The 25,393-nt window shown below is 49.8% G+C and overlaps 1 protein-coding gene and 1 long non-coding RNA gene across 4 annotated transcripts in view; both read right to left on the bottom strand.

The window, feature by feature from the left end:
* The window catches only part of GAS6 (growth arrest specific 6), a 43,338-nt gene extending 36,845 nt beyond the window's left edge, over positions 1–6,493 (bottom strand). For all 3 annotated transcript variants that reach the window (XR_012426638.1, XM_074021553.1, XM_005586325.4), the window contains exons 1-2: positions 6,235–6,493; positions 5,977–6,143 (exon numbers count right to left, since the gene is read on the bottom strand). Coding sequence is in view for 1 of the 3 variants with exons in the window: in XM_005586325.4 (XP_005586382.3) it covers positions 5,977–6,143; positions 6,235–6,337 (270 nt within the window). In the remaining 2 variants the exon portion in view is untranslated. The remainder of the gene's footprint in view (positions 1–5,976; positions 6,144–6,234) is intronic.
* Positions 6,494–19,111: 12,618 nt separating this feature from the next.
* Positions 19,112–25,036, bottom strand: LOC135968047 (uncharacterized). The gene is made up of 3 exons (XR_010582476.1): positions 24,967–25,036; positions 22,378–22,522; positions 19,112–20,367 (listed from the first exon to the last, which is right to left on the bottom strand). It is a non-coding gene; the product is annotated as an uncharacterized lncRNA (long non-coding RNA).
* Between the last annotated feature and the right edge of the window lie 357 nt (positions 25,037–25,393).

The following is a 25,393-nucleotide window of genomic DNA, read 5'->3' on the forward strand; positions in this document are numbered from 1 at the left end:
ACTAACACTGGAAGGAAAAATATTTTACCTATAATTTGAAAACAGAGCCCAAGAAAATTAGTAGAACATTAACGAGGCTCAATATACTTTACTATTTCTTTTGAGTATTATACTTTTAATCAACACCAGTCAGTCAGAGCAGACAGTGCCTCTGTCAGAGTGAAATGCAAAACGGATACTGTTCTTAATTTACTCCACTTCCAGTTCCCCTTTAAAATGTATTTTAAAACTTTTAAAATGAACCTTTCACTTGGTCAGGGTGAAAATTTACACACCAGGATTGCAATGAAATCACTGGAATATAAAAACCACGGAAGAGTCCAGAGCATTTCCAACATCAAATACGAAACCCTTCAACAATGAGCTTTGCACTGAAGACACAGCTCTCAATTTTAACCTTAGAAAACAGGGAAAATGAAGCATGAGGAAACCTGGATGCCTGTCAATGGCTCTGGGGTAAAACCATAACCTGGGAAGCGCTCAGCATGCCCCAGCTAGCAAGCTTAATGCCCCTTTACTCAGAGTCTCAAGAACGAAGCCATAAGCACTTGCTTCCTAAAAGGGTGTTTTGTTCCTAAATAACAAAGGGAGACGTTCAGCGTTTCTCAAAACGTCTTTAATTAGAGTTTTCCACAGATGTGAAGCTCTCCGGCTCGGGTGAGGGTGTCGTGTGCAGGGCCTGGCACTCGGCTGCCTCTGAGAAAGCCCTGGGGGAGCCTGGCACCAAGTGCCTGCAGACACCGGGTAGAAACAAGCACCTGCACAGGTGCAGGCACAGGAAAGGGCTGCAGAGCCAGCATGGAGGACGGCCCTCAGAGGAGGCCAGGCCCTGGTCCCCCTGCCAGCCTGCAGGCCTCAGGATGGGCCCAGGAGGAAAGGCCTTGGCCACAGGGCTCCGGCCCCTCGGGCAGGGGGCTCTGGAAGTGGAGAGACCCCGGGGGTCCGAGAAAGCTGGGGCCACAGAGCCCCGGAACCTTGTCTCAGTTTTTAGGGATCCTGATGCAGCTGTCAGTGGTCTTCTGACCCCGAAGTTGTGGAAAGGGAAAAGTGTGTGAGAGGGTGCACATGTGTCTGTGTGTGTCTGCATGCATGTGGCTGGGCATCCATGTGTGCCTGTGTGTATGTGACTGTGTGTACGTGTGTGCATGTCATTATGCATGTGTGTACATGTCTGTCAGTGTGTGACTGTATGTATGCCTATGTGAATGTGTGCACGTATGTGTACATGTCTGTTAGTATGTGTGTGCCTGTGTCTGTGTGCATGTCTGTGTGTGACTGTGTGTACATGTCTATGTGAATGTGTGCATGTATGTGTACATGTCTGTTAGTGTGTGTGTGCCTGTGTATGTGTGTGCATGTCTGTGTGTGTGACTGTGTGTACATGTCTATGTGAATGTGTGCATGTATGTGTACATGTCTGTTAGTGTGTGTGTGCCTGTGTATGTGTGTGCATGTCTGTGTGACTGTGTGTATGTATGCCTATGTGAATGTGTGCATGTATGTGTACATGTCTGTTAGTATGTGTGTGCCTGTGTATGTGTGTGCATGTCTGTGTGTGACTGTGTGTACGTATGTCTATGTGAATGTGTGCATGTATGTGTACATGTCTGTTAGTGTGTGTGTGCCTGTGTATATGTGTGCATGTCTGACTGTATGTCTACGTGAATGTGTGCATGTATGTGTACATGTCTGTTAGTATGTGTGTGCCTGTGTATGTGTGCATTTCTATCAGTGTGACTGTGTATACATATGTCTATGTGAATATGTGCATGTGTGTACATGTCAGTATGTGTGTGCCCGTGTGTGTGCATGTCTGTGTCACTGTGTATATGTATATGTGAATGTGTGCATGCATGGGTACATGTCTGTTAGTATATGTGCCTATGTGTGTTTGCATGTCTGTCAGTTTGTATGACTGTACGTATGTCTGTGTGAATGTGTGCATGTATGTGCACGTCTGGTAGTATGTGTGTGCCTATCAGTGTGTGTGACTGTGTGTGCGTATGTCTATGTGAATGTGTGCATGTATGCGTATGTCTATTAGTATGTGTGTGCCTATGTGTAAGTGCATATATGTCTATGGGAACATACGTACGTGTGTACATGTGTCTGGGTAGGGGTGTGTGTGTCCGTTCACACCTATATCCATGAGTCAGCACCTATCTGTGCAGGTGTCCATGTGTGAATGTGTGCATGTGCACATGTATCTGTGGGATGTGTGTGGCAGTGTGCTGCAGCCTCTGTCAAAGCAGGGCAGGGGAGGTCTCAGTCTGGCCATCATCTTCCCCACCAGGCGCCCCCACATTGTACAGCCCTCCCCTCCAACTGGAACCTCCCGTTAGGCCATCCCAACATCTGGGCCTGTGTCCCAGCCAAGTGGCTGTCCCCAGGTGGGGACTCCGACGGGTTTTCATTTCCATACAGGGTCCTCCTTCCCTAGCTGTTCCCAAAGAATCCACAAGGTCAGGGAAAAGGTGCTTGGAGGGCACATGCAATTGAGGATGAGCCAGCAAGTTTCAAAACGGATACACCGACATCCCTTGCAGAGAATTCCTCACCACCAGCAGTGGGGAGAAGAGAGAGAAACACAGAGGGAGACAAAGAAAGACAAGGGGGAAGGGAAACCTGGCCTCGGAGCACAGGCCTGGCCACATGTCGTGCAGGTGCAGGTGCAGGTGCAGGTGGGCTAACCCAGGCCGACCCTCAGGGAAGGCCACCAGCCCTCGGTGAATATCGTGCTTTGTATCTCAAATAAAGCCAGGTGATGGGATCAGGAACCACAGCCTGGATGATGTTCCTGCACACAAGCCGGGGATCAAAGTGCACAAACAGGCTCCCAAGCAGGCACCGGAGGACCTGGGCGTTAGGGCTGGACTGGGATAAGTCTCTAGTCTTGGATCCTTTCTGGAATCGAGGGGTGATTACAGAGATCTTAGCAGGCCCTGGAACCTGATGGCCTTCAAGGATTTAGTAAAAAGGCACTGGGCCTGGGAAGCTTTAGCAGAGACACAGTGGGGAGTTACCCAGTCCTCTCTGAATTAGAAACTCGGGCAAGGAACCCAGCAGGGAGAGGCAAGGCCAGGGAGGGAGAATAACAATATAAAAAGGAAAACAAGATAAGGAGAAGGTCTGGGCGGTGGAGGCCCGTGGGGGCAGCCCAGCCTGGAGGAATGTCGAGGGAGGAGCACGGCTCCAGCAGAGAGGGCTAGGGAGGTGGGAGGAGTGTCCCTTCCAGCAGAACAGGGCTTTAAACCACAGGTGTGTGGTGAGGGCCAGAGCATGGGAGGGGTGCTGGGCTAAGGATCCGGCTGCTGAAAGGTGGGGGTCTGTAGAGCGGGCGCTTCCGGGAAGAAGTACGCAACCAGGAAGCAGCCCCAGCTTGAGGCAGTGGGACACGCTGCAGGCAGGTTAGCAGGTGGGCAGGTGGGCACAGGGGTTAGCACACAAGTGACCTTGGAGCCTGGGAGGGGTGCTGTGCTTAGTATCTGCCTGCTGGAAGGGTTGCAGAGCAGGCGCTCCCGGGAAGAAGGCGCAACCAGGAAGAAGCCTGAGCAGGTTAGCAGTTTAGTGGGTGGACATGAAGGTGAGCACACTGGGGAGCTGGCTCCAGCTGTCCCTTCCCTCCCTCATAGGAGGCTGCCCAGGGAAAACAGGCAGGGCTGGGTAGGTGCATGTTAACTAACCGCGGCCAGGCACTTCCCACATCCTAAAATGGCAGGGGGCTGGGACCACCTTCCCCACAACCACTCGTGGAGGACCACACATCAGGACCCGGGCCTGGGGAGGCCAGGGGCCCGAGGATGCTCTGACAGTCACCACGGCCAGATCCTGGTCAACACGTGAGCTCAGGCCACAGCCCTTGTCCTCAATCAGCCTCACCACACAAAATGTAAAGCAAGCGACATTTCAGACAAGGAGCCCCTGGCCTTTGACAGGGAGAAGTTCATGGATGATTTTCATGCATTCGCAGGAAGTTGTGCTTGGACGGTTCCCTCGGGCCTGGGGTCTCCCAAGGGTGTGGCAGAGGATGCAGTGGAGACTAGGGTTCCAGGAGGGGTGGGCCTGGTGTGCTAGAGCCGGCTGGGACTCAGCCAGCCTCTGGACCCTGCCCCTGCCCCAACCAGGCTCTCCCCAGCATCCGCCTGCCTGCAGGAACCCGAAACAGAAACAGACAGCAAGCTAATGGCCAGCTCCAAAAACCAGAGGGAAAGCGGGTTGTTATCATTTGGCATGGGGGCTGGGAAGGAGGGCAGAACTCTGGAAACGAGATGACGCTGAAAGGAAGCCGGCAGAGGCTGCTGGGGCCAGGCTGTGAAAGGACGGGAAGGAGGCCTCCCCAGCATCAAAGCCACTCAGCCATATGCAGAAGGGTGAGGGGGACGGACATGAGAGCACAGAAACCATCTGACCCAACCGCAGTTGTATTAAAGTGTTGGGATCCTGAGTGCTGTTTTCATTTTCTTGTCTTCATTTCACACCTTTGTAAATGAAGTTATTAAATTAAAATTGGAAAACCAGGTAGGGGACTGACTTGGGAAGAACAACACAGTACCTCCAGGCCTCCTTCAGTCTGATTGACATGGGCCCTGCCTGTCCAGGAGGACAGCCAGGAGGGGCTGCAGCGGGGCCTTGCAGTGCTGCGCAGAGCGGGCACCGTGGGTTGGGGGTGAATCCTGCTGCCCTCAACTCCCATCACCAGCACGCCCCATGCCGCAGTCCCTGTGCACGCAGAATGTTGAGGGTGAGGACGCTGTTGGAGGGCACTGCACCAGCCACACGACCAAGCCCACGGCTGGGCGGCGAATCCGAGCCACCAGGGCACACAGGCCCACGCTGCTTCGGCCAGCGGCACAGGCCAGGATTCATCATTAAAGAAACCGGAAAACAGAGAGGCCTGGGAGAGCGACCAGCTAGGCTGCACTGAATGAGGGCACGGGCCTGTGGGGCTGTGAGTGCTGAGAGTAGCCGCCTGAGAACAGCCCCAGGTGCCTCATCTCTGCAGGGATGAGCTATGCCCACAGGTGCACAGTGGCCATCTGACAGCCTCAGAGCTTTCAGAAAACCAGATAGATCTAAGAGGGCTCAAGTCAACCACTAGAAATGTAAGCGGAAACAGGCCTCCATGGGTTATCCAGAACCACTCTTTCATCTCAGGTGACATTCATTCCACCCCAGGAGAATTCCTTAAAAGGAACATTCCAGTAGAACTGACTGTGAAATCACCCAGACTTCAGGGCGGGAGGGACGTCAATGGGAATCCACACCTTCTCGGACTTTCTAAAGTCACCTGCTCCCCGAGCCCGCAGGATAGAGTGGCCAGGCCATACTCACACGGCGGCTCCTGCGGGGGCGGCCCCAGGTTCCCCGCCTCCTCCAAAGACATTCCTAACCGAGGTGCCGGGGCCAGCACCGCCGGGCTCCTGAACGCACCCGCTGCCTTTGGGAGAGCACCTGGCAGAAAGGGGCCGCGGAGCCGCCCTCCCCTCCCGCAAGCGGCCCCGCTCGATTCCTGGAATCATATTTTTGGACCTGCTGCCGCAAGCAGTTCCCGCCCTCGGCCCTTTCAATTCCTCTTTCGGGAGGGGACCGCTCTCCACCCCTCTCAGGAGGGCGAGGCGCGGCCCGGGGGTCCCTCACCTCCAGCCCAGCAGAGGGAGGGCCGCGGGGAAGCGGTCGGGGTTTTAACCATTGTGTTTCTTTCGCACTTTGGAAACGGACTCCCGGCTTCCCCGCGGGGAGGCGTCTGACAGCGAGCGTTTCCCGGACAGCCCCGCGGCGTCCCACCAGCCTGCGCGGGGATTCTGGGGTCGCCGGGGGATGGGCGCGGGGGACGCGGGGCGGGCCGGGGCTCCTGGGACCCTGAGGCCAGGCCTCGCCGGGCGGAGCTGGGGGGCGGCGGCAGCGCTGCCCCTCGGGAGGGGTCGCAGGCGCGCGGGGGCCCGGGGTTCCCCCGCATCCCGCCCGCCGGCCGCTCACCGTCTCGGGGTCGTTCTCGAACACCTCCCGCGCCTCCTCGCGGCTGCACAGCTCCTCCACGCACTCCCTCTCCAGGTGGCCCTGCTTGGCCTCCTCGAAGACCTGGAAGGCGCGGCGCTGCCTGGGCCGCAGGAACTGCGTGGCCTCGCGCGCCGGCAACAACGCGGCTGCCCGGAGGGAGAGAGGAGGACGCGTCAAGCCGCGCCCGGAGCCTCCTCCCGCCGCCCGGGGACGGGGTCTCGGGCCCGCGGGACTCACCGAGCGCGCACTCCGAGGCCAGCAGCAGCAGCAGCAGCCGCAGCGGCAGGGGCAGCGGCGCGGCGCGCGGGGCGGCGGGCCCGGGCGAGGGCGAAGGGGCCATGGCGGGCCGGGGACGCGCGGTCAGAGCGCCCGGGAGGCCGAGGCGAGCCGCGGGCGCCGCGGGGCGGAGGCTCCGGTCATCCCGTCCTGGCGGCCCTGAAGGTCACATCGCGGCGGCGGCAGCGGCTGCGGCTGCGGCACCTCGGGCGCTCGGTCTGGGCGGGTTCGGGCGGCTGCGCGCGGGGAGGCGGCGGGGGCGGGACCAGGCGCGGGCGGGGCGCGGGTTCCCGGGAGGATCCGGGCGCGGGGAAAGCGCAGCATCCGGGACGCGGCGGGACTCTAGTGTCTCGGAAAAGGAGCGTCTCCCCAGGTAGTGCTTGTCTTCACTAGCGATGGGGTAAAAGGAGGAGGCAATACCTGGTTCAACTTGAGCAGGTACATTTTGACCATATTCCAGGTGTCATGTGAAGATTTAAGCCTCTTTCCAACCCCCATTCCCCCCGAATCTACTGCATCCTTTTTGGAATCTTCATGCTTAAGCACATTTTGTCAAGACTTAAAACCTACCAAAGATTTTAAAGATGCACTGAGGTCAGATCCAATCCCACTGGGGGCCAGCGAGTGAAATGCGACGGTTTCCTTTTGTAATCTCTGTTTTTTGTAATGATGACATTCAAAATCTTGAGGTTTCCCAGTAGATATTTAAGCTGAAAGCAACATTGTGCTTGTCTTCAGAGACCAAGACTTTCTGGCTCTTGTCTTGGAATATTTCGCAAAGTCATAGGCAAAACACACACAAACGAACAGAATCAAAACACAGCAGACCACTCACGGGGGACCCGAAGCAGGCAGTTAGCCCAGCATCCCCCTGCTGCGGGGAGGAGGGAGCTTGGATACTCCTCTCTGGAGAATCTTGCTCTGGAAATCCCCACACCCCAAAATGCAATGAAAAGGGGCAATGAGTCAGCACTCCACCCCAAATGGATGGCCATTCTGCTCAGCAGGCTCAAGGCTGAGATTCCCAGGTCACAGTTTCTCTTTGCTTTCTGTACTTGGAAGAATGGAATGGGATTGCTGGTAGAAATCTTTGAGGTCACTGGTTTGAAAGTGGGGTTATGAGCATGAATATGTTTTTAGTTTTGTTTTGTTTTGTTTTGTTTTGAGACGGAGTCTTGCTCTGTCGCCCACGCTGGAGTGCAGTGGCGCTATCTCGGCTCACTGCAAGCTCCGCCTCCCGGGTTCACGCCATTCTCCTGCCTCAGCCTCCTGAGTAGCTGGGACCACAGGCGCCCGCCACCACGCCTGGCTAATTTTTTGTATTTTTAGTAGAGACGGGGTTTCACCGTGTTAGCCAGGATGGTCTCAATCTCCTGACCTCATGATCCTCCCGCCTCAGCCTCCCAAAGTGCCGGGATTACAGGCGTGAGCCACCGCGCCCGGCCGAGCATGAATATGTTAATTTAGGCAAATGGCAAACGAATGTCCGTGGGAATGATCTTCAAAGAGAATTAAAATGGGATAGAGAAATCATCTATCTGCACCTGTGTCTGAACCAGAGCGGCCAGGCACTCCCATGTCTAGTTACTGGAGCAGGTGGAGTAAGGAGTGCCCCTGGGCTTCTGCCCCGAAACCACCACGGCTACTTCAAAACAATATTTAATTTTCCTGCTTGTTCTTGAGAAGCGCTGGTTTCAAAAATTGGATGGGGTGATACATGCTTGAATCAGTATTTACAAGGCTCCTAATCACTTCATCAGACAGATATTCATTGAGCACCGGCTGGGTGCCAGGCAGTGTCTGAGGCACTTCTAGCCATTATTTCCCAAGGGTTCCAGCAGCCCATGGATACACTTCAAAGAGTGTAAGCTCCTAAAAATTGTTCGTAATTATTTTCTGCACATTTTTGTAGTTTTGGGGAAGAGAGTTTATGGAGTTCTTGCAATTCTCAGAATTATTTGATCCCTTTGGGAATGAGCATCTCTAGCCTCTGCCTGTTCATCTGGAACACTCTGCCCCTCGGTGTGGGCCGGCTGCTTCAGGTCAGTAGGTATCAGAATGACCTCAGTTGGATGGGGCAGTTCAGGACCCCTGGCCTCCTTTTAGTCTGGACCCTACTCTCATTCCTCATATTCTCAATTCTTTCTACTGAGTTACTACCTTAGTAATGACACTGCCTCCTATCATGTAGAGACTTGGTTTGATAAAATGCATTCACATACAACTGCTCATTTTGGTTTCTATAACTGGGGAATACAGAAAGCACATGTGGGGTGCAATGAAGGATGTCTCCATTACCCCAGATAACTCCAAAATCCTTCACCTAGTTACCAGGGCAGGAAATTCGTTCTAAGGCAGAAATGGAAAATGAGTAAGAAACAATTTGGATGTGTTCCAAAAACGGAGAGAGTTGTCAGGCACTATATTATACAACCTGAAATAGCATCGGTGAAGTAGACAGTTCATCTCCACAGGGGGCAGGAGGAGGTTGGACCCAGGGCAATGGATGTTTTGTATGAATGATTAACCAGTCTGTGGCCATGAGGTGGAAAGCTGTGTACACCTGTGAAGCCATCATCACAATCAAGTTAGGGAACATATCCATCACCCAAAAAAGTGTTCTCATGCCCTTTGGTAATTCCTCCCTCCTAAACGTCCCCACCCTACCCCACATCCCAGTCCCTGTGCAAAACCACTGACCAGCTTTCTATCACGATAGATTTGTTTGCATTTTCTAGACTTTTATATAAAAAGAATTATACTATATACACACTTTTTGTCTTTTTTTTTCACTTAACATATTTATTTTCAGAATCATCTATCTTGTTGCAGGTGCATTCTTTTTATTGCTCAGTAGTATTCCACTGTATGGATATAACACTATTTGTTTATCATTCACCCGTTGAGGGACATTTTACTTGCTTCTAAATTTTTACTATTACAAATAAAACTGCCGTAGGCATTCGTGTGTGTGTCCACTGTGTGGACATTGTGTGCTCACGTGCTTCCATTTCTCTTGGGGAAATATCTAGGAACAGAGTGTCTGGATCACACGGTAGGTATCTGTTTAACTTTTTAAACTGTTTTTCAAAGTGGTTATACCGTTTTACATTTTCACCATCAATGCATGAGGGTCCCAGTTGCTCCACATCCCCACCCATGCCTTCTGTGGTCACTTTAAAAATTTTTATTCACTCTAATATGTATATAATGGTATCTCATTGTAGTTTAAATTTGCATTTTTCAAATAACTAGTGATGTCGAACAAATTTTATTGTGCTTATTGCCGTCCAGGTATCTTCTCTGGTGAAACGTCTGTTTCAGTTTTACTTTATTACTTTTCCTTTACTTGGTGATATGGTTTGACTGTGTCCCCACCCAAATCTCATCTTGAATTCCCATGTGTTATGGGAGGGACCTGGTGGGAGGTAATTGAATCATGGGGGTAAGTCTTTCCCATGCTGTTGTCATGATAGTGAATAAGTCTTACAAGATCTGATGGTTTTAAAAAGAGGACTTCCCCTGCACAAGCTCTCTGTCTTTGCTTTCTGCCATCCATTTAAGATGTGACTTGCTCCTCCTTACCTTCTGCCGTGATTGTGAGGCTTCCCCAGCCACATGGAACTGTACGTCCCAATTAAACCTCTTTCCTTTGTAAACTGCCCAGTCTCAGGTGTGTCTTTATCAGCAGCATGAAATTGACTCATACACTTGGAATGTTTGGTTTTCCAATTGTTGAGCTGTTTGTTGAGTTTTAAGAGTTCTATAGCTATTTTAGAAGCAAGTCCATTATCAGATGTGTGGTTTGCAAATATTTATTTCCAGTCTGTGGCTTGTCTTTTCATTCTATTAAATGTGTCTTTAGCCAGGCATGGTAGTGGGTGCCTGTAGCTTCGGCTACTTGAGAGGCTGAGGCAGGAGGATTTCTTGAGCCCAGGAGTTTAAGGCTGGCCTGTGCAATAGAGTGACACCCTGTCTCCAAGATAAAAAGAAATTAAAGTGTCTTTCAAAGATCAGAATTCTTAATTTTGAAGTGCAGCTTATTTTCTTTAATGGATTCTGCTTTTGGTGTCACATTTGCCTAACTCAAGGTCACAAAGATTTTATTACCGAAGTTCTGTAGATTTCAGTTTTACATTTAGGATGGTGATCCATTTTGAATGAGCTTTTATAAATGCTGAGGTATGAATCAAAGTGTGTATCTGTATGTATGTGCCTAGCGAAATGCAATCATCCCAGCACTATTTATTAAAAAGACTATTCTTTCCCCACTGACTTGCCTTTGCATCTTTGCCAATAACCAACTGATAATATGTGTGTGAATCTATTTATAGACTCTCTGTTCTGTCCCATTTATTTATTTGTCTCTTTTTAAAGTTAATACCACACTGTCTTGACTACAGTAGATTCATAACAAGAATTGAAGTCAGGTAATGTAAATACTCAGGTAGTGTAAAGATTCAAACGTTCTTCTTTCTCAAAGTTTGCAGTTGTTTGTTTGTTCTGTTCTCTTTGCATCTACAAATGAATATTAGAAGCAGCTGGTCATTCTCTACAAAAAGCCTGCTAAGATTTTAATTGAGATTGCATTAAATCTATAGGTCAATTTTTAGAGAAAGAACAGTTTGGCAATATTGAGACTTCCGATCTGTGAACACAGTGTATCTTTCATTTATTTAAGTCTTCTTAAATTCTCTCCGCAGTGTTTCATAGTATTCAATGTACAGGCCTGATATATATGTTATCAGATTTGTTTCTAAATATTTCACTTTCTTTGTCCTATTGTAAATGGCATTATTTATTTATTTATTGAGACAAGATCTCACTCTGTCTCTGAGGCTGCAGTGCAGTGACACAATCTCAGTCCACTGCAACCTCTGCCTCTCAGACTCAAGTGATCCTGCCACGTAGCTGGGATTTGCCTCCCAGACTCAAGTGATCCTGCCACGTAGCTGAGACTACAGACATGCACCACCATGCCTGGCTAATTTTTTGTATTTTTTGTAGAGATGGGCTTTCGCCATGTTGCTCAGGCTGGTCTTGAATTCCTGACCTCAAGCAGTCCACCCCCGTCGGCTTCCCAAACTGCTGAGATTGCAAGTGTGAGCCACTACACCTGGCCTTTGGTATTGTTTTTCATTTCAATCTCTAATTGTTTAAACATTTGATTTTTGTGCATTTATCTTGTATCACCTAACTTTTACTTCCTCCTTTCAAATCTGGGTGCTATTTAATTTCTTTTCTGTCTGATTGTACTGCCTAATAACCTCCCATGCAATGTTGACTAGAAATGGAGACGGTGTATACCCTTGTATTGTTCGGGATCTTATGTGAAAATAATCCAGTCTTTCACCATTAAATATAATGTTAGCTGTAGGCTTTTCATAGATTCTCTTTATCAGGTTGAGGAAGTTCTCTTCTATGTCTAGCTTCCTGTAAATTATGTTTTAAAAATTAGGAATGTGTATTAAATATTATCAAAATTTTCTTCTGCATCTATTCTATTGAGATGATCATATGGGTTTTTTTTTTCATTCATTAATATGTGAATTATCTTGATTGATTTTTGAATGCTAAATCAATCTTGTGTCCCTGAAATAACCCTAACCCCACTTGGTCATGATATATCATACCTTTAAATTATTGATGAATTCAACTTGCAAAAATGTGTTAAGAATATTTGCATCGATGTTTATGAGAGTACTGATCTGTTGTTTTCTTTCTTGGTCTGGTTTGATATCTAAGAAATGTTGGCCTCATAGAATTGTTAAGTGTTTCTTCCTCTTTAATTTTATAGAAGTGTTTGTGTAGAATTGGTCTTATTTCTTCCTTAGATGATTGGCAAAAATCACAATGATGCCATCAGGACCTATAGTTTTCTTTGTGGGGAGGTTTTTACCTATAAATTTTATTTCTTTTTTTTTTTTTTTTTTTTTTTTGAGACGGAGTCTCGCTGTGTCTCCCAGGCTGGAGTGCAGTGGCGTGATCTCGGCTCACTGCAAGCTCCGCCTCCCGGGTTCACGCCATTCTCCCGCCTCAGCCTCCCAAGGAGCTGAGACTACAGGCGCCCGCCACCACGCCCGGCTAGTTTTTTGTATTTTTAGTAGAGACGGGGTTTCACCATGTTAGCCAGGATAGTCTCGATCTCCTGACCTCGTGATCCACCCGCCTCGGCCTCCCAAAGTGCTGGGATTACAGGCTTGAGCCACTGCGTCCGGCCTAAATTTTATTTCTTTAATATATATTCTTTAAGGCTAGGTATGGTGGCTCACGCCTGTAATCCTAGCACTTTGGGAGGCCAAGGTGGGTGAATCACTTGAGGCCAGGAGTTTGAAACCAGCCTGATCAACATGGTGAAACCCCGTCTCTACTAAAAATACAAAAAAATTAGCCAGGCATGGTGGCAGGCACCTGTAATCCCAGCTGCTTGGGAGGTTGAGGCAGGAGAATTACTTGAAGCCCAGAGGTGGAGGTTGCAGTGAGCCGAGATTGTGCCACTGCACTCCAGCCTGGGCGACAGAGTAAGACTCCGTTTCTATATGTACTTTAATAGTCCGTTTCTTTTTTACTGGCTTTAGTAGTTTGTTTTTTTTCGGAAAGTTTTCCCATTGTATCTAAGTTGTTTACTGTGCTGACATAAAGCTGCTCCGAATAGTTTCTCTACACTCTTTGCTGTTGTTGTTGTTTGAGACAGAGTCTCGCTCTGTCACCCAGGCTGGAGTTCAGTGGAGTGATCTTGGCTCACTGCAATCTCTGCCTCCCAGCTTCAAGCAATTCTCCCACCTCAGCCTCCCAAGTAGCTGGATCTACAGGTGTGTGCCACTACAGCTGGCTAATTTTTATATTTTTAGTAGAGACAAGATTTCACCATGTTAACCAGGCTGGTGTCAAACTCCTGACTTCAAGTGATTCACCCGTCTTGGCCTCCCAAAGTGTTGGGATTACAGACGTGAGCCACCGTGGCTGGCCCCTCAATACTCTTTGAATCTCTGTAGATCTGTATTAATGACACCTCTCTTGATAGTGACAATTTGTCTTTTTTTTTTTTTTGTCATGGTCATTCTGGCTGGAGATTCAACAAGTTTATTGATCTCAAGTAACTAGCTTTTGGGTTTGTTGATTTTTCTCTATTTTCTCTATTATTTGTCATTTTCTATTTTCTCATTATATAATCAATTTTTATAATGTTCTTTCTTCTGCCCACAGAAGAAAAATGAAATAAAGTGTGTTTCATTTGCTCTTCTTTATTCAGTTTCTTAAGTAGAAAGCTGAGGTCATTTATTTGAGATCTTACTTCTTTTCTAATACAGATGTTTATGCTAGAAATTTTCCTTACAGCCGTGCTTTAGCTGTATCCTACACATTTTAAATCCCACACTTACGTGAGTCATTTCCATTCAGTTCAGAATACTTTATAATTTTCCTTTTGATATCTTCATTCACCCATGGGTTATTTAGAACTATGTTATTTAGTTTCCAACAATTTGGGAAGTTTCTAGATATCTTTGTGGTTATCAATGTATAATTTGGCTTTATTGTGGAAAGAGAACATATTGTATATGACTTGAATTCTTTTTAATTTACTGAAACTTGTTTTGTGGTCAGAAGATGGTACATCTTGGTAAACGTTCTGTGTGCTTTAAAAAAGAATATTTATTCAGCTCCTATTGGATGGAATGCTCTATAAATGTCAACCAGGTCAAGTTGGATGATAGTCTTGTTCAAGTCCACTATATCCTTGCTCATTTTCTGCCTTCTTATTCTATCAGTTATTAAGAATGGAGTGCTGAAATCTCCAACTAGAATTTGAATTTGTCTATTTCTCCTTACTATTCAAGTTTTGCTTCATGTATTTTGAAACTTTTTTATTTGGTGCATAAATATTTAAAATTATGTACTCCCAAGTAATTGATCCCTTTATCATAATGAGATATAATATTCTTTGCTGTAAAATCTATTTGTCTGATTGTTAAAATAACCATGCCAGCTTTCTTTTGATTACTGTTTGCATTATATATATATGTGTGTATATATATATAATTTTTTTAATTATTTTTCCTTTATCCTATTTTTGTCTTCATGTTTAAGGTAGGTTTCTTGTAGGTAGCATGTAACTGAGTCTTCCTTTTTATAATCCAATCTGATATTTGCTTTTTAATCAGGGTATTAGATCATTTTCATTCAATATAATTATTAAAATGATTTGATCTCAACCTACTACCTTGTTATTTGTTTTCTATTACTCCCATTTGTTGTGTCCTTTCCTTTACTTTATTTTATTTTATTTTTTGCCTTCTTTTGGATTAACCAAATTTTTTATGATAGAATTTTCTCCCTTGTTGGCTTATTCACTGTAACTGCTTGTTGTGTTATTTTGGTGTTACTTTGTGATGTTTATTATATAGCTTTAACTTATTAGAGTCATCTGTTCACTTGCCGCAGTCTGTTTCTCTTTCTCTCCTCTCTTTATGTTGTTGTTTTCTTGCATTTTACTTCTATATGTGTTATAAACCTTACAATACAGAGTGCTATTTTTTGCCTTAAACAATGCTTTTAAAAATATTTAAATAATGAGAAAAAATATATTTACTCATATCTTTATCATTTCCAGCACTGCTATTTCTTTGAGTAGATACAGACTCAGTCTGGTATCATTTTTTTTTTTTTTGTCTGCCTCAACAAAAAACTTTAAAATGTTCTTGAGCATATATGTGTTGGTGACACATTCTTTCAGTTTTTGTATGTCTTTAAAAGTTATTATTTTTCTTGAAGGATCTTTTTTACTGGAAATAGAATTCTAGACTGACAGTTTCCCCTGTGCCTTTTAATTTTAAAGACATTGCCCTCCTGTATTTTAGTGTATATTGTCTCCAACAGGAAATCTGCAATCATTCTCTTCTTTGTTCATCTGTACATAATGTCTTTTTCCTCCGGCTGCTTTTAAGATTTTCTCTTTATCACTAATTTCAAGAAACTTTATTACATTGTGCCCTGTAGTTTCTCTCATGTTTCTTGTGCTTGGGGTTCATTGAGATTCTCAGATTTGTGGGTTTCTAATTTTTATATTTGGAAAATTTGGGGGGTATTGTTTCCTCAAATATTGTTTTCTGTCCCCAAGATGCTCTCCTGATTTAGGGGACTCCAGGTACACATACAGATGGCTGCTTGGAGTTTTCCAGTTTTCCCAGAGCTCACTAAGGCTATTCCGTTTTCATTGTTTAGTCTTTTTCCCCTCTGTGTGGGTTTGATTTTAGTTAGCTTCTATTACTATGCCTTCAAGTTCCCTAATCTAGTCAATATCATATCTGCTGTTAATTCTATCCAGTATATCCTTCATCTCAGACAATATATTTTTTTTATCTCTAAAGGCTTCCTTTTAGGCATTGTTAGGGCAAAACCAGAGCCGCAGGTAGTCAAGGCAAAAGCTCCTACTCCAGGCAAAGCCTTTGTGAGCACTCACCCTAATGTCCTGTGGATAATGAGATTTTCCACGCTGATGGATGGAAACGAGAACTATTCGGACCTGTGAGAGCTGTGGGATTGGTCCCTCTACTCCTTTCAGGTGGTCCTTTTTTTTTTTTTTTTAGAGACAGAGTTTTGCTCTGTAGCCCAGGCTGGAGTGCAGTGGCCCGATCTTGACTGACTGCAACCTCCACCTCCCGGTTCTAGCAATTCTTCTGCCTCAGCCTCCCGAGTAGCTGGGATTACAGGCACACGCCGCCATGCCCGGCTTTTTGTATTTTAGTAGAGATGGGGTCTCACTATGTTGCCCAGGCTGGTCTCGAACTCCTAAGCTCAGGCAATCCACCCACCTCAGCCTCCCAAAATGCTCGGATTACAGGCATGAGCCACCACGCCCGGCCCAGGTGGTTCTTTCTCTGGCCTTGGGTCATTTCTTCTCAAGGGTGTGGTGATTTAGCTGGAAACTGGAGAGGATCTTCTGCAAATCTCCAAAGTCCTTTTTCCGTGAGGCTCTCTCTTCTCTCATGCCCCTCCCTGTGCTCTGCTGCCACAGCCTCCTGGTCACCTGGCTCTTCCCCAACTTGAGGGGTCATTGGGCTCTGCCCGGCTTCTCCTCTGAGTGACGTCAGAGCTCTCTCCAGGCCATGAGCAGGCAGTCATTGGCTCATCTCCAGGCATCTGATGGCTCCTCCAGGTGTGACAGACCTTGCAGGTGTGTGACGGGCCCTCCAGTTTTATGACGGACCCTCCAGGTGTGACGGGCCCTCCAGTTGTGTGACAGGCCCTGCAGGTATGAGGGGCCCTCCAGGTGTATAACGGGCCCTCCAGGTATGTGATGGGCCCTCCAGGTGTGTGACAGGCCCTCCAGGTGTGTGACAGGCCCTGCAGGTGTGAGGGGCCCTCCAGGTGTGTGAGGGGCCCTCCAGGTGTGTGATGGGCCCTCCAGATATGTGACGGGCCTTGCAGGTGTGTGATGGGCCCTCTAGGTGGACTGAGTGCATTGGCCTGGAGGTTTCCCCTTTCCCATCACACAGCCCCTTCCCACTCACAGCCTTGCCTGTTGAGAGCAAGGAGGTCGAGAGTGTGTGTGTTGATGGTGATGGGTGGGAGGGGGTGGGGGTAAGGTTCTGTCTGGTAGTTTTTGGTAAAGAAGTTCTTTCCTGGGGCAGCACCAGCACCAGATCATGTGGGAACCTGAGGTACTGCTTTACCCAGGAAGCCTTGCAGAGGGGGTTTTCTGGGAGGGGGTAGGTGAGTGGTTCCTGGTAGAGGGGGTTTTCTGGGGGGCAGTAGGTGAGTGGGGCATTTTTCTCACTCCCCACTTTAGATGAGAATGGAGTAGCACAGGCCACGGAGATGAGGCATGGGCTCTGGACTGTGGCGTCAGTCACCTGGGTCGGAATTCCAGCTCCACTTGCCACCCTCACAGTGGGGCTGGGCCCAAGCAGTTGTCGTCTGAGGCCAACAGCCGCCTGATCCCCAAGGGAGACGTAGCTCCAGCCCCGTTCCAGGAGGCAGCCTGGGGTTGCCAGGCTCAGGGGGAGGCGAGGGCCACACTGGGCCCATGCCAGCATCACCTGTGGGTGGCTGAGTGAGGGTAACAGAGCCGCCTGCCCCAAGAGGCACCACAACGCGGGATTTCCACATCTATTTGAGCAACATAATTAGTTGTTGCATCACATTTTCTACTTCTCTGTGTCCATAACATGGTCTTAGCTCACTCTCCAGAGGAGCATGGCCCCTCCTGTCTGACCCGGTCGTGGGATTGGGCGTTGTCACCCAGAACAGCAAATGTGCATCATGCTGGGGGACCTGCCGGTTGGTCGGAAGCAGCTGGAAGGTCTGGCAAAATTCTGGTCCAGTGAAGCCTCCCTTTCATAGAGATGGGAGGTGGCCATGTGGCTGGCACTGCTGCCGCTGCCAGGACCACATCAGGGGAACCCGGCCGAGGCTCCTCCAGCAGGACACTGGGAGCTGGGGCCACAGCAACACCCAAGCAACCCTGTGCCCTCTTCTTGGGGTGGGAAACCAGCCAGCTCCACCTGAAACCCAGAGTGCCCAGAGCCTGAGGCGCCGGGTTCCCGACACCTAGAAGTTCGACTCTTGGGACGTCAGGAAGTGAGGTGTTGCTTTCAAGGACAGGAAGCCCATACACTGGCCAGGATCAGGAAGACGCAGCAAAGCTCAGCCCCAGATGGCTTGGCTGGATCTTTCCATGAAGCTATTGAGGAAACAGCACTGTCCTGCCTCTGCAGCTTCTGATGATGCTCTGAGGCCAGTCCTCAGCCTGGTGCCCTGGCCTGGGAGTGACTCCAGGGCTGCAGAAGAAAAGAGGTGTGGGTGTTGCTGTGGCGTGGGTGTCACTGAGGCATGGGTGTTGCTGTGGCGTGGGCGTCACTGCGGCGTGGGCATCGCTGTGGTGTAGGTGTCGCTGTGGTGTCGGTGAAGTCAGGTGGCGACAGAGGAGGTATTCTGTGTTTCACACTCAGGCATTGGCCTTGTGTGGGTAGCATGTGGGTGGGGACTCTGAGGATTACGAGCCCTGAGGTGTCCTGTTTTGGGCTGGATAGGGGACTGCTCAGCTCCTCCCGCTGCATCAGGCCCAGGGAAGTGCTCTGCAAGGAGGAAGGGGCTCAGGAGGGCTGCCCACCTCACCGTCCTCCTCCCAGGAGGCAGTGGTGAACTGGCATGAGCTCATCAGACAAGACCAAGAGCAGAGAACAGAGGGACTGAACCAGGACCACCTGGTGGAGGGATGCCCAGCCTGGAAGAGCACCTGAGTCTGGAGTCTATGTGGGGATCAAGATGGCCCACATGGGGGAGGCACAGAATGTCCTAGGAGTCCTGGTTTCCAGGATAATGGCTGCTTTCCCAGAGCCTGAGGGACAGCGTGTCCTACTGTTCTCTAGGGAAGGGCCCTTCCTGGAGGTGAGCTATAAGCAAAGTCGTTTCAAGGGGAGTGCCTGGGGAGCTTTGATGTGGGGCCCCAAATGCACGTGGGTCCTAGTGACACCATTGTAAGGTAGAGGGGCCACTGCGCCTTTCCGGTGCCTGGCTCTGGCCTTAGTCGGTGCCCCCACTCTCGTGTGGAGGGGTGGCCGTTGCATGATCCCCGTACATAAGGAAAGACACAGGCTCCTCAAGCAGTGAGCGGTGGTGTCAGGGCTGACCTGCTGACAGCATTCCCTCTGGCCAAGGAGGGGAAACCCACTTTGTACTTTATGCTTTTATTTCTGCACCTATTGATTTTTAAGCAAAAGCATGTATTACTATCCTAACCAACATAATTTAAAATCTCCAGAGAGCCCCTTCTGAGGGGGAGACTTTTATAGAAACTCAGAGAGGCTTCCATTAGTGATGGGAGAAACAGGCCTGGCCCTCCACACGGACGAGTATCCGTCACAGCCAAGGATGAAGGCCTGTGTGCCGTTTGGTTGTTTGTCTTGGACTGAGAAAGGCCTAATTGCAGAGGCGGTTAGGGCTGCTGTGTCTACTGGGTGGATTTTTTTTTTTTTTGAGATGGAGTCTTGCTCCGTCGCCCAGGCTGGAGTGCAGTGGCGCAATCTCGGCTCACTGCAAGCTCTGCCTCCCAGGTTTCACGCCATTCTCCTGCCTCAGCCTCCTGAGTAGCTGGAACTACAGGCGCCTGCCAACACGCCCGGCTAATTTTTTGTATTTTTTTAGTAGAGACGGGGTTTCACTGTGTTAGCCAGGATGGTCTCGATCTCCTGACCTTGTGATGCACCTGCCTTGGCCTGCCAATACTGGGTGAATTTTCACACTTCTTTCTGACCATTCACTTTTCTGTCTCTGTAACAGCCATCAGGGCCTTGGAGAAAGTTTTATAACTTAGTTCATTGATTTGGAAAATTATGCCAATAACCAGCCTTCCTAGCAAACTGTCCCTGAAGAAGACCACGACAGTTCATTTAGTTTTCACAAACAGTATTAGGAGGTGACTTGGAATTTTCTGGGGAAATCATTGAATATACTTCTGAGCACAAACCCAGTGGCACAGAGAGTCCTTGGTCGCCAGGGCTGTCATCATTTCTGGAGGAGCTGTGTCACACCTGGGCCCACTGAGACCCAGAAAGTGAGGCCGTCTGATGGGCCTATGGGGAGAATCCCACAAAACCGTCATCACACACCCACATTGGCCCCAGAGGTCTACTTTGTTATTTAAAGCTTACATAATAGAAATAAGGGACCCCCTGAAAACCTTTTCCTCTCTAATTTGGGAAGCTGAACTGTTTTTCGTGACACCAAAGCAAACAGCTTAGCAGTCAGGGTGGGGCTCCACTTTCCTCCCTCCTAGCCTGGTAGGAAAGTGCATCCATGCGATTGGTGAATCAGGATGGACCTTCTTCCTGCATATCATTTCTCCACTCCTTTTTTCTAATGGTGGGTGCCTCAGATCCATCCTGTGGGGGAAAGGACTTCGCGGAGCTCTGTGGGGGCTGCAGCTGAGGAGAGTGCTGGAGTCTTCAGGCGGATCTGTCTTTCTTGCTGACTCAGGAAACAGTAAAAGGTAACAGGAAGGTGGCCCTGGAACAAATGGAGTCCCGCAGTGGCCCAAGCCATGTGGAATAAACCAAATCAGTGCTGGCAGAAACTGAACCCAGATTATGAGTGCTGGCAAAAATGTAAACAAAATTATTAAAAGGAAATTGAACAAACTGCAGTTTTCATCTCCTGTTAAGTGCTGAAGTGTGCCAAGTCCAACTTGTAAACAAACAGATGAGCTTGGCTTTAATTAATGATAAAAAGCTAGTTCGACAGAGCTTGGAGAGGCCTATAAATATTATTTTGAAGAGTATCCAAGACACTTATAGCAGCTGTGTGAGCCTTTAGAATTGACATAACTATTTCAATATATGCAGAGCTATTTTTAACTTTTCAGCACAGGCCAGTCAGAGCGGGAGCCCAAGGGCAGTGGAGCCGGGACGCCTGTCAGCTCCATCAGCCAGAATGCGACCTTGAAGGTCAAAGGCATTGGCGCAGCAGTGTCCTGGGGCAGTTGGAAAAGTACCACAAACCAGGGAGCTCAAAACCACGGAAATGTATCTTCTCTAAGCTCTGGAGGCCTGAAGTCCAAAATCAAGGTGCCAGCAGGGCTGTGCTCCCCCAACAGCTGGGAGGGTCCTTCCTGCCTCCCCAGCCTCCAAAGCTCCGGGTACTCCCGGGTTTGTGGATTCACAGCTTCCATCTCTGTCTCCACCACCACATGGGCTCCTGTGTCACCCCTCTTCTTATAAGGACACAGTCATGACTTAATCCTAACTACAGTGGTCCTTGTTGTCTTCAGTCTCACTTTTCTGGGTTTTAGTCACTCATAGTCAACCACGCTTCACAAATATTACATGGCTACACCTGTGCTTTGGGGGCATTATTAAGTAAAAGAAAGGTGACCTGAACACAAGCACTGTGACACCACAGCCCATTTGGTCACTGGGTTGGCTGCCAAGTGGCCAATGGCAACCCAGGCTTGGATGGGATGGCTTGGAACAGCATACAACTGAACACCAAACAATTGTCTATTTCTGGAATTTTCCATCTACATCACAATGCCTGCATCTCTCCCCTCCCTTTATCTCACCATGTGGCATTTTACAGCACTTTACATCATCACAAGAAGGGAAAGTACAGTATAATAAGATATGTTGAGAGTGAGAGACCACATTCACATAACTTGTATTACAGTATATTGTTATAATTGTTCTATTTTATCATTGTTATTAATCTCTTATTGTGCCTCATTTATAAATTAAACTTTATCATAAGTTTGTACACATGGGAAAAAAACACAGTGTATGTAAGGTTAGGTACTATCTGAGGTTTCAGACATCCACCAGGGTCTTGAAACATTTTCCCCAGGATAAGGGGGCACTATGGTAATTAGATCTGCAATGACCTTATTTCCAAATGATGTCATATTCTGAGGTGTGGGGGACTCAGACTTTAACATGTATTTTTGGGGAACACAACCAACCCATACCTTGAGTGACAGGGCAGCAGGGCTGGGAGAGACCTCGAGGGAAGCATCTCCACCCTGCTTGCTCCGAAGTTGCCACCTCAGCTGTACATCTCCCCAGGGTGGCGAGGCTGGAAGTGCATTCATCTCCTGGATGCTGTGTGGTCCGGGGGCAGCTCCAGGCAGGAGCAGACAGCTGCCTTTGCAGGAAGTGGCCTCACCAGAGTAGAGGTGATGGGACGGGGGCCGAGCCTCAATACACGGGCCCTGGTGCGCATCCCTCTACCTCCTCAGAGGAGCCCACAGCCCAGCCTCCAGCACACGGCCCAGAATGTGCCCTGGAAGAGCAACAAAACCTGGGGCTCTGGCCGGAATGACCAGGTCTACAGTGTGCATGAAAAGCAGATGACCGTGTTCTGTGGCAGCCGCTGCATGTGGGGGCCTCTTTTTCACAGCAGCTTAGACTTGGCCCTGAGCAGCACAGGGCAGGATTGAGATGTGAGTCCGGTGTCTTGGACCTCAGACTCCTATGATGCTGCGAGGCTGCTGGTGGCTGGACCGTGGGGACCCGCAGCCTCTCACACATTCACTCAGCAGCCCCATGTTATGCCTCCCTTGCTGGCCGCATCTGAGGCAAGCAACCAGGGTCCCCATGGCCCTGGTACCCTTACCCTATGGTGCCAGCTCAGCCATGTGGGTGTCTCCAGGATGCCACCGCCAGGGAGTTCACATGAGGTCAGCCTGCCAGTTGGGGCTGCGAAAGTCGGGCTCACATCCTGGCCAAAGCCTCAGAGTTGATGCTTCCTGTGTCTGTGTCTGAGAGATGAAAAAACACAATAGGACAATGCTAATAAAAGGACCTTTAACATCTGGGGAGAAGAAGCAGCCGGGTGTTTTTTGAGGTAGAGGAAAATTACCCAAAAGGTTTTGCCACTTGTTTGACATTTTTGGGCTTGGTTCCCACAACCCAAGAGGAACTGGCCTCCAGGCAGGGACATGCCTGTTCTAAGAGTGACTGTGTGAGAGCCCAGCCATGCCTGAAAATGGCAACAAGGTCGCCCCACACTCCTTCCACCTTTCCAAAGTGAAACCAGGTTCTTGGGCCAAGCAAGAAAACTGGAATGCTGGCAAGGGAGGTGTTTTCGACCCGCCTGCTTATCTAAGTTTCGCATGCAGCTCCATTCATCATAGCAAGTGGTTTCCCTGCTGAACAAGGCAGGCAGGTCTGACAAACACAGTGGCTGCCAGATTCAGCAACACCGCTGATGGGTGGGGTACCATGCCTGTCTTTCCTTGTGATGGGGGAGGGACGAGTGTTTGGGGTTTGAGTGGGTTAGATGCCCCCCGAAGGCTCAGGATGGGCATCCTGGGGAAGCTCAGGGTTCCTGGGACCTCTGTGTACACTGGGCCTTCCTCTCAAAGTCTTTGAAGTGCACTGTGTGCTTCATTTGTTTAGCCCTAAACTCTTAAAGCTGGCAGGCGTGTCTAAGCATGCTGATGGCCTCCATTTAATAGGAGAAGAGAATGAAGGCAAAAATCATACAGATGGAAATGGAGAAGATTTTCAAACATGTGTGTCCCTCGGGCCTCTGAGACCAAAGAATCACCGCAGGAAATCCCACCGTGAGGACTCAGTGTTCCTTTAGGAAGAAGTCTGCACAGGACACTGGCTGAAGCCACTTGGGACCCTGTGAGAGCTGAGCTGGAGGGAGCCAAATTCAGTGAGGGTGACCTCAGGGCAGGCACAGGGCAGGCTGCCGTCTCTCGCTAGTGCTGTTTATAAAGAGTTCCAACACAACGCGGGGAGAGACCAGCACAATGGCCCCATGTTCCTGCCAAGGCGAGCACCCCACCCGCTTCCTCATTGGGCTATTTTAAACCAGTTCCAGACATCATATTATTTTATCCATAAACACTTCAGAAAGTATTCTCAAAGATAAGAACCAAACACCCTACCCAACCCCAGTTCCATATTTATGCCTAAAATAATCCATGGTGACTCCTTAATGCTGCCAGATATCAGTGCCCAGGACTCCCTGGCATCTCACAGAATTTTTAAGACTCTGTTTTTTTCCCAACCAGGAAAAATTTCTTGGCTCGCTCCACTTCTTCCTCTTGTGACTTGTCTTTTGTCCCGCGGTGTCCCCAGGTCTGGACTCTGCTCTGGGCTGCCGGCATCCTCCCCACACCCCTGTCTCTCCTGCACAGGCGCCGGTCCCGGCGTCATTATCTGCGATTCGCGGCCAGTTTTGGCGGGAACACAACACCGGAGCTCGCTCTCTGCCCGCACAGACCTCAGACTCCTATGATGCTGCGAGGCCGCTAGTGGCTGGACCATGGGGACCCGCAGCCTCTCACACATTCACTCAACAGCCCCATGTCGTGCCTCCCTTGCTGGCCGCATCTGAGGCAAGCAACCAGGGACCCCATGGCCCTGGTACCCTCCCCCTAAGGTGCCAGCTCAGCCATGTGCCTGGCCATCTCCTGGCACCCGTGATTCCATTGTGGGGCTTCGGAGGGAAGATGCTTCGATTTTGTGTCTCCTTTCTTCACCTGTGAGCTGTAATAGTTTTCTGAAGAGGGATTTTTCCTCATCAACTATTTGGTCATCCTGAGGTACAGTTGGTTTTTAGCATGTCCAAAGGTGACTTAGGTCATTGTTGCTATTTTTTGTATCGTTATAACTCCTGGATCTTACTGTATTTGAGGCGTTTCAACCCACTGCAGATGTTCTAATGGTCTCATCCTTGGCCGATTGTGGCCCGCGTGCGCTACCTCAGCGTCCCCACGTCCCTCAGCGCCCCCACGTCCCTCAGTGCCCCCCGCATGAGTCCCCTCAGCGTCCCCCGCCTGCCTTACCTCAGCACTCTCACGTCTCTCAGCGCCCCCCCGTGCGTCCCCTCAGCGCCCCCCGCCTGCGTTACCTCAGCACTCCGTCTCTCAGCGCCCCCCCCGTGCGTCCCCTCAGCGTCACCTCAGCACTCCCACGTCTCTCAGCGCCCCCCCGTGCGTCCCCTCAGCGCCCCCCGCCTGCGTTACCTCAGCACTCCGTCTCTCAGCGCCCCCCCGTGGGTCCCCTCAGCGCCCCCCACGTCCCTCAGCGCCCCCCACGTCCCTCAGCGCCCCCACGTCCCTCAGCGCCCCCCACGTCCCTCAGCGCCCCCACGTCCCTCAGCGCCCCCACGTCCCTCAGCGCCCCCCGCATGAGTCCCCTCAGCGTCCCCCGCATGAGTCCCCTCAGCGTCCCCCGCCTGCCTTACCTCAGCACTCCCACGTCTCTCAGCGCCCCCCGTGCGTCCCCTCAGCGCCCCCCACGTCCCTCAGCGCCCCCCACGTCCCTCAGCGCCCCCACGTCCCTCAGCGCCCCCCACGTCCCTCAGCATCCCCGCATGCGTCCCCTCAGCGCCCCCGTGTGCACCCCCTCAGAGCCCCCACACCCCTCAGCGGCCCCGCGTGCATCCCTCAGCAACCTCACATCCCTTAGCGCCCCCGCGTGCGTCCCCTCAGTGGCCGGGTATATGTCTCCTCAGCGGCCCCGCATGTAGGCTGTGTGGTGTTGCTTTTCCAGGTGGTTTGTGATGCTTGGTAAGTTTCCTGGTTGGGATTCTTATGGTTGAAGTGGAGTGAATGGAGTTACCAAAAAAAGGAACAGGGTCACTCTTTCTGCCTTAACATTTTCCCCAAATT

This window comes from Macaca fascicularis, chromosome 17, assembly GCF_037993035.2.
Source record: "Macaca fascicularis isolate 582-1 chromosome 17, T2T-MFA8v1.1".
NCBI lineage: Eukaryota > Metazoa > Chordata > Mammalia > Primates > Cercopithecidae > Macaca > Macaca fascicularis.